We start from the raw sequence: 9,010 nt of genomic DNA on the forward strand, positions 1-9,010 counted from the left end.
TAATCATCAAAATTAAACGAAATAAACATTTGAAATATATGAGTTTGTATGTAATGTATGAATATAATATACAAGTTTCACTTTTTAAATGGAATTACTGAAATCAATCTACTTTTTCATGATATTCTAATTTTATGACCAGCACCTGTAGAGTGATGTCTGGATTTAAATTTTCTTAACTTTATCAGAGACATTTTAGCCTCTCACTTTTACTGTGCAGAAACTGGGAACAATGTTTTAATAATCTGTGCACAGAAGAATTTAAATGACCTTTGTTGTTATGATAACCAAACCTATAATCCTAACCTTAACCCTGTAGAGTCACTCATGAATAAAATACAAAGAAACTCAAAGGATAAAACATTATTAGTCTAATCACGTTTTTGCCATAAATCTTACTGGAGTCATTAATTTGTTACTCATTCCTTGATCTATAGATATGTAAACTTGTAAATAAGTCTTTTATACTAAATGTGCTCTTCCAGTTTTTACATGTGATCCCAGTGCTTTCAGTTAGCTTGAGAACCCTAAGAGTGACAACTAAAATCTGAGCGAAGGCGAAGTCCTAATGTTCTTGTGGTTGTTCTTATGTTTTGTTTGTTTATTGTTACAGTAATCTTACTGATACAAGGCATGGTGACAGGCCTGTACTTACTTGTACATCCAGCTCCGCCTCCCTTCCAGGTGTATCCAGGAAGGCAGGAGTTACAGCGTCTCCCTGTGGCTCCAGTTTTACAGAGACAGAGACCAGAATCTGAACAGTGAGGAGACACGCTGCCGTCTGGGTTACATTCACACTCTGAAACAGAGTCATCACAACCATTATTATCATCCATCCAACTATCCATCCATCCATCCATCCATCCATCCATCCATCCATCCATCCATCCATCCATCCATCCATCCATCCATCCATCCATCCATTCAACTATCCATCCATGCATCCATCCATCCATCCATGCATCCATCCATCCATCCATGCATCCATCCATCCATCCATCCATCCATCCATCCATCCATCCATCCATCCATCCATCCAGTTACACCCACACTTTAAAAAAAGACATCATTACCATAATCAAAATCATCATTATTGTCATTATTATGTTTTTGATGGATCTAAACCTGACATTAAAGTGTGTGTTGGTATTTTGACAGTGATGGTACTGACCCACACAGATGTTCTCATGGTCCAGAGACAGCGAGGCATTTTTATAGTAACCCAGACGACAGTACTGGCATTTCTGACCTCTTGTGTTGTGTTTGCAGCTCACACATGTGACCACATTGATGAAGTCGATGTAGCTGCAGCGGTTGGAGTGACCATTACACTCACAGTCTGAGGGAAGTAGACACAGTAAAAAATAATACACACTTGAAACATTTACCTGAGGCTTCAACAACTGAGTTTGCCATGTCCACAGCCACAACATTTTGAAACAAACATGGAGACAGGAAACATTTGTGATCGAAAAAAAATAATTTTAGCCAGCAGACCAGTCTATTTATGCTGGTCAGGGTCACATGGGTGTCAGAAAGGGTGATGTGTCTGAAGGTAGAAGTAGAAGGTCTGATGTTGAATGTTGTCAGTGGTTCTGCTCCACAGGTTGGATGTGATGTAGAAGAGAAAGAGAAATTCTAGAAGGATCTCAATGAAGCGATAGAGAATATTCCCAGGGAGGAGAGAATGGTGATCTGAGCAGATCTGAATGGACATGTTGGTGAAGGAAACAGAGCAGATGAGGAGGTGTAAAGGAAAGGAACCAGGAAGGACAGATGGTGGTGGATTTTACCAAGAGGATGGAAATGGTTGTAGTCAACATCTATTTCCAAAAGAGGGAGGAACACAGGGTGACCTATAAGAGTGAAGGCAGGAGGACACAGGTAGACTACATCCTGTGTAGAAGAGGTAACCTGAGGGAGATTACAGACTGTAAGGTTGTGGCAGGGGAGAGTGTGGCCAGACAGCATCAGATGGTGGTGTGGAGGATGAGTGCTGTGGTGATGAAGAGGAAAAGAGTAAAGGCAGAGAAGAGGACCAAATGGTGGAAGTTGAGGAAGGAAGAATGTTATGAGGAGTTCAGAAAGGAGTGGATGGAGAAAAGTTTTAGGAGGATTTGTGACAAAAGGGTGGCAACAAAGGTCAAAGGAAAGGTTTACAGATAGTGAACAACAGCACAGGTTGAAGGACTGGGAGATAAAGTTAGAGAGGCCTGATTGAGATGGTCTGGACATGTGCAGAGGCAGGACAGTGGGTATATTGGTAGAAGGATGTTGGAGATGCAGCTACCGGGAAAAAGACAAAGAGGAGATATATGGATGCAGTTAGAGAGACAGAGGACAGTTAGGTGGAGGAGGAGGACTCGCTGTGGCGACCCCTGAAAAGGGAAAAGCTGAAAGAAAAAGAACATATTGCATGATGTTGGCAAAATTGGAAAAAAGCTTTGAAAGGTTTATTTATAGACGATGATGATATTTAGTTTATGTGAATGGTAAAAGACAGCCCATTTTGGAGCTCTACAGCTCAGACAGAAGTCACAGCAGAAACATCATTCATCACTTGTTACACAATTACCGTTTAAGCTGGATCATATTTGGAGATTTTAACATAAAATGTTTAACTTAGTCTGTCTAAACTTTCCAAAGTTTTTGTATACAAACTCTTCTTACTTTGACAGTCTTTCTACTTTTTCTACAATGTATCCATCAAAATGTAGGTATTTTTGTTTCTTCCACCCAGTGTATCTCTCACTACTGTAGAACTGATGGTTTTCTTTCAAAATACCCCAGAAGTCAGAGTGCATACACCCAAACTCTCATTGACTTCCATTGTATCTGAGTTCAGAGTTTTCTCTTCTAAACTGGAAGCCAAGGCTCTTTTTTAACTTGGTATACATCCTACATAAACCACTATAAAAATGTAAGACTTAACATGTGTAACCATCAGAGCTTTCTGATGCTAATGGCTCAAGATTTCTTTATTTTTTTAATGCAATTTGTAGTTTTCACACAGCAACTGTTTGTTTTACTCTGCATTTATGTCTGCCTATCTTAAGAAGAGTGTTGCCAGGGACTGACACACAGGAGTGTGGTTACTATGATGACCCTAATGAGCCACTTGCAGCAGCTTTTTTGATCTCGGCTCTTTTTACACTTTTTATACGGTTTATACATGAAAACATTACCATTTTGCCAGTTTAGATTATTACAAAGGAAGTCTGATATTAATATTGGGCTTTATAGAAAAAGGTTGATGAATGTTGGCATTTCAGGCATTAGCTGCAATGGCACCCTTAAACCTTTTTTAGGTTTTTTCTTTTATGTATAATCTACACTTGCTCATTGTATGTCACTTGCCAAACTTGTGAACTCACACCAAGACAGTACCAAGCAAAACACTTATTAAAAGAAAGTGGTTTTAATTATAGCGAGGGGAGTCTATTTAGGGGTGTTTTGAGGGGGTAGGATGAGTCTGTTGGGGCAGTGGGAAAAGCCTGCTGAGGTATGGGATGGACTACAGTGTACTGAGACAAGTACAGATGAAAATTCAGCTACTGTACTACAATCTTACCCTGGAAGTTGATGTAAAAGATCTTAGACAGCTGACTGAACTTTGGGCCGCCTGGAATCAGAATCTTCTGGGTTGCTTGAGACACAAAGCAAGTTGTGTAACAACAATAACAGTAGGTCATAGGTCAAGACTCCATGAACTACCAGTCAAAACTCAGTGCTGAGATCTGATTGATAGTTAATGAGCTCTGAATGACCACTTATGATTTGTATTAGCACTGTGTTTTACACTGCTACTGAAAATAATCTCTTTCAGTCAGTAAGTGAAAGAACACATGACTCATCTAAGATCCATGACATTTGTTTCTACAGATTATACCTTTCTTTTTAAAGCCTTTATCTTCTTTTTTGCCTCTTCCTCTTTAAATTTGTCTTCTGTTTCCTCTTTGAAAATGACTGAACGACAAAAAAACCCCTAAATATTCTAAACTTTTTAGCTCTGCATATCTGTATGTAAATGTTTAATTGTTCTCAGTTTTTCATATTAAATTCTGACTTTAGGCACTTTAGCCTGACAATAGTTTCTTCAGTATTAGACTTAGTTCACTGAAAACCATGAACAGACTCATAACCTGCCTGATATCATTTTCTGATGTACACATATTTGAAGAATCACCATCTTTATATGGTGGAGGGGTATGAATTCCACCATGATCCTGGGGGGTTTGGTTGCCTGGGAAGTTAGCCCCTGGTAGAGTCTCCAATAGCAAATTGGCCTCAGGTAAGGGTTCAAGTAGGATGTCAAAGTAGGGGTTCAAAGACTTCAAAAAAGGAGAATCACAGAAAAACATCACATTATCCCCTCCTGGAACATTTGGTGGTTGAGCATTGTTTTTTGGGGTTCAGCTGAGATAAGCCCAAAGAAGCTATAGGAATCCATCATCACATGAGCCTACCACCTGTGGGAAGAAGAGTCATGGTCGATTTCTGTGGTAGGTAGCAGGTGCGAGCAAGACCGTAGACATGCTTACTCCTGGCATCATAAACTGACTCTAGCTATGTGGAATGTCACCTTGCTGGTGGAAAAGAGCCAGAGGTCATGGGTTAGGTTGGGCTAATCTCCATGTACAGGGTGAACTATGAATATTTGGCAGAGGCACCTATCCATGAGATCTTCAATTCACTATTCCAAGAAATATTTTTTTTAGTGTCCTGTGCAAGGTTACAGACACATAATCTAAATGGATCATGTTTAGGGCCTGTATTGCAGATGCAGCCTCCACATGCTGTAGCCAGAAGGTCAACTAGAGGAATTGTTCATGGGCACTAGTAGTGATGGAGGCCATCAAACTGAAGAAAAAGGCCTCTAAGGCTTGGCTGTCCAAGAGGACACCTGAAGTTACTGACAAATAAGGGTGGCCAGAAGGATTGCAGCTTATCTGGTTGCAGAAGCAAAAATGGTTTGGTTGGCATTGAGTGGGTTCTGGAAAACTGTCCAATGACTCAAAAAAGGAAAAGGGACTTTGTCTCAAGCTGTGGGGAACTGCTGCCCCAGACTGGGTTTCTTACCTTGGCAGAGGCTACTGAGATAGTTAAATAGCTCCCCAACAGCAGGGCACCAGAAGTGAATTAAATTTGCCCTGAGATGCTGAAGGCTCTGGATGTTTTGTTGTTGAACCCTTCAATGTTGCATGGAAGACCAGGACACTACCCCAGTCTTCCACTCCAGAAGTATCTGATGCAAAAGGAATGTAACGTAAAACCAAACAGCTATGTATTGGTTCAAGTAAATATTATTCTGTTTATTTTTTACACTACCTTACTTTTCCATTAAACAGTTACTTTGCCATTTTGTTTTGCAATATCAGTTTTTCATGAACCATTGCTGCTAAAAGACCACAACTGACTTGGTTTTCAGTGACCATAGACATCTTTGCTGACAGCATTGTGAAGTTTATAATATTTTTTAAAACTTTTTTTTTAGAAATCTGCTTTGGCAATGACCTGGTTGTGATTAACCATTAACTTGTTTCCTGAGAACTGCTGTCTGATACTCTAAAATGATAAAGATCTGACTGATTTCTGTTGCAGGGAATCTATTGCCTACAGACAAATACTAAAAAAAAACACTACTTCAACCAAATTGAACTATTCCTTAAAGGTTTCTAACTGAACTAACTCACTTTGACCAAAAGCTCTTAATTAAATAAATTACGACCCATTTCTGAAAAAGGTGGGCTGTTGTGTAAAATGTAAATAAAAACTTAATAAAATAGTTTGCAAATCTCACAAACCCATACTTTATTGACAATGGAACATAGTACAAAGACCAACCTTTTAAAGTAAGAAATTGTAACGATTCCAGTCTGTTAAGGCTCTTTTTCTTTCCTTCTTCCTGTCTTCCCCTCTGATGCAAACAGAAAACTTGGTGAATGCAGTTTCCAGTGTACCCTGTTGATGGTGCCAAAGTGCTATTCTCTGGTTCGTACTACACACATCTAACGAGGAGACACCTGCTATTTAAGGCTGAGCTGAGATACCTTTTTTTTTTATCTTTGAGTATCAAAGTATCGGTGATCATGGTTCACAACACAGTTCTTTTGCAGACATCATCAGATTGTCCTCCAGGATTTTCTTTTATTTTGTGGCATTTATTTGCCTTCTATTTTTTACAAACCTCCCAGGGCCGGCTGCCAACAAGCACTTGACCATCCTGTTTTCTGCATGCCATTTGGCAAATTCTAGTCGAGATTTAATCTAAGTTTTCTTCAACAGTGGCTATTCTTTACAACTCTCATAAAGCTCAGACTGGTGAAGAACCCAAGCAACAAGTTGTTGTATTTACAGTCTGTCCTATCTCACATGCTAAAGCTTGGAACTCCTTCAGAGAGCTCCAAGGTGTCTTTTACACATCAGCCCAACTTTTTCAGAACTGGAGTTGTAACTTCAAGCTTTATTTGAACACCATTTAAAGTAAATATTTTATACTTTGTTTACTCCCATTATATCTTAATTACTTTTCTTTTTTTACCTTCCTCTCTTTTTTCCTCTTCCTTTTTTTCTTGTTTAGGGTCCTTCTTTTCTTCAGACTGTGATCCTTTGAATGATTCCTCTTCAGAAGACTGTTTCTTCTTCTGGGTACCTGAATTCCCAGCAGGACCAGATTGAACTGAGGTTTTAGAAACTTTGTCTGATGTCCAGTTACCTTCCCCTTCTCCAAAGGAAGGCAACACAAACTCTACAGGAGTCTCAGGAGCTGGAGGAGAAGCATCAGGAGGACTTGTACCCAGAGGACGTGCATCTGTCAAAGGGTCTGGAGTTCTGGAGAATAGCACTTTTGGAGAGGAAGCTTCTGCATCAGGTACATCAGATGGTGACACTTCTGCAGATAGTAAATTAGGAGAAAGTGCATCTGGGGAAAGTATTTCTGGAGCTACACCAGGAAGAAGTGTATCTGGAGGAGATAAAGCCACTGAAGTGTCTGTAGTTCTAGAGGATGACACTTCTGGAGGTAGATTTAAAGATGGTGCATCAGGAGAGGGTGCATCTGAAGGAGATAATTCAGGAAAGGGCACTCCAATATAAACATCTTGAATTGGTGACCCTTGTGATGGAACATATGGAGGAAGGAAGTCTTTTGATGTGGCTGGAGATAGAGAGGATGGTACTCCTGGAGTATTGTCTGGAGAAAGTGAATCAGGAAGATTTAATTTTATTGATGCATCTTCAGCCTCAGATGCTTGCCCTTGTGGGGTAATAACTGGAGAAGGTATATTTAAAGGAGATAACTCAGTAGATGCTACCTTCAGCAGAAGGACCTTTGAAGGAAGTACACCAGGGGATGGGACAGCAGCAATATCTTTATTGGGAGATAGATCCAGGGATGATACTTTCAGTTGTTTATCTGAAATAGGTGAATCTGAAGGAGGTACTAGAGTGTCTGGAGTTGTCTCAGGTCCTGTTGTAAGAGGATCATCTCTGTCCTCACTGGTTGGAGCAGACACAGAACGCAGAGGATCTCCTAAAAAAGCCTTGTTGCTGGCTGGGGTCAGATCTGGGATGATTGCTGGATTTGGGACTCTGGCTGATGGCACTACACCAACAGAAGGTGAAATGATACTGGTCACCTGGTCAGTATTACCAGTCCCAGATAACACAAAGCCTGGAGTGGAGCCAAAAGGTGCAGTCACTGAATCAGACACAGATACCTTGAGGTCACTACTGCTGCCTGGGATTGCTGGGCTGTTACTGGTGACACTGGAGCTACTACTGGTTGTACTGGGAATGGAGATAACTGCTGTAGGCACAGATCCACTCTGCGGAGTTGGACTGTCTTCTGAAAATCCTGCTGTACTACCGAGGTCAGGAAGTGCCTTTGTAGTACTGATAGTATTGCTGCCAGCAGTGAAAACTACAGTATTAGAGTCAAATGTGATAAAGTCAACCACTTCAGTTGTAAGAGTAAGAAAAGTTAAAGTGCTACTGTCAGTCTCGGACATACTTAGGGTTCTACCACTATCAGTGTCAAATACAGTAGTATCAATGATAGTAGTAGAATCAATGGTAGTACTTGTTTCTGTTGCACTGATAGTCCATGGATCAGTGGTGATAGAACTACCACCTATATCTGATGTTGCAGGAGTGCTTCCAGTGCTTGAGTCAGTACTTAGTGTGTACAATGACAAAGTCAGATCACTATCTATGGGAGTAGTGTCTGTAACTGTAATAGTACCGTCAGTAAAAGTACTGTCAGTAAATGTAGGTGTAGTCCCAACAGCAGCATTTATATCAGTCTGTGTACTACTGACAGTTAGAGTAAAAGTAGTAGTAGAACTGTCAGTGAAAGGGGTATTAGAACCTGCAGCAGTAGTAGTTGTAGTATCAGTCACTCCATCTGATGAGGCAGAAGGTGTATCAGATGCTGCTGAGTTAGAGACACCAGCCACTGTCAGAGAAGAAAAGTTATTACTTTTTAGTGAATTTGTCCTCTAGAGAAACTGGCTGAAATCTGCAGAACAGAAAACTGAGAGCTTTCTAGTTAAACTTTTTTTAACTGGCTGTCTCACAGCTCTGCTGTGCTTTTCTGTATCAGCAACATCTCACTGTGATATAAAAATAGCTTACTGAAGTATTTAACACACATTTTAAAAATTAGGCTTTGTGCACACAAATACAAGCTTTTGTTGTATTATTTGAGGTTCAGAAATAATCTTTCTACGAAGATCTTAGTGCTTGCTTTACGTTTTAAACAGTCTGCGCCCAGGGGTGGAAATGGGCTTTAACTGTGTTTATTCCTCTCATCATGGACAATAAGTCCTGTTAATTTGGAGACATTTGTTCTTTTTTTTTTTGCAAAAGTTACCAGGGGGAACCAAACATTTCAGCTGTCTGAAATAATCGGTTCCCCCTCTAAAACATAGGACAAAAATAATTTACCAACAAGTCCTTAACTGTGTTTATTCCTCTGTATTATGATATTATTAGCACATTTTATTCCTAA

The 9,010-nt window shown here is 40.0% G+C and overlaps 1 protein-coding gene across 3 annotated transcripts in view; it reads right to left on the bottom strand.

Moving 5' to 3' along the window:
* The window catches only part of ntng2a (netrin g2a), a 25,852-nt gene that overhangs the window by 3,551 nt on the left and 13,291 nt on the right, over positions 1 to 9,010 (bottom strand). For all 3 annotated transcript variants that reach the window (XR_003039565.2, XM_025008075.2, XM_025008076.2), the window contains exons 8-11: positions 6,542 to 8,455; positions 3,572 to 3,646; positions 1,172 to 1,339; positions 656 to 799 (exon numbers count right to left, since the gene is read on the bottom strand). Coding sequence is in view for 2 of the 3 variants with exons in the window: in XM_025008075.2 (XP_024863843.1) it covers positions 656 to 799; positions 1,172 to 1,339; positions 3,572 to 3,646; positions 6,542 to 8,455 (2,301 nt within the window). In the remaining variant the exon portion in view is untranslated. The remainder of the gene's footprint in view (positions 1 to 655; positions 800 to 1,171; positions 1,340 to 3,571; positions 3,647 to 6,541; positions 8,456 to 9,010) is intronic.

The sequence above is a fragment of the Kryptolebias marmoratus genome, linkage group LG1 (genome assembly GCF_001649575.2).
Source record: "Kryptolebias marmoratus isolate JLee-2015 linkage group LG1, ASM164957v2, whole genome shotgun sequence".
NCBI classification, from domain to species: domain Eukaryota; kingdom Metazoa; phylum Chordata; class Actinopteri; order Cyprinodontiformes; family Rivulidae; genus Kryptolebias; species Kryptolebias marmoratus.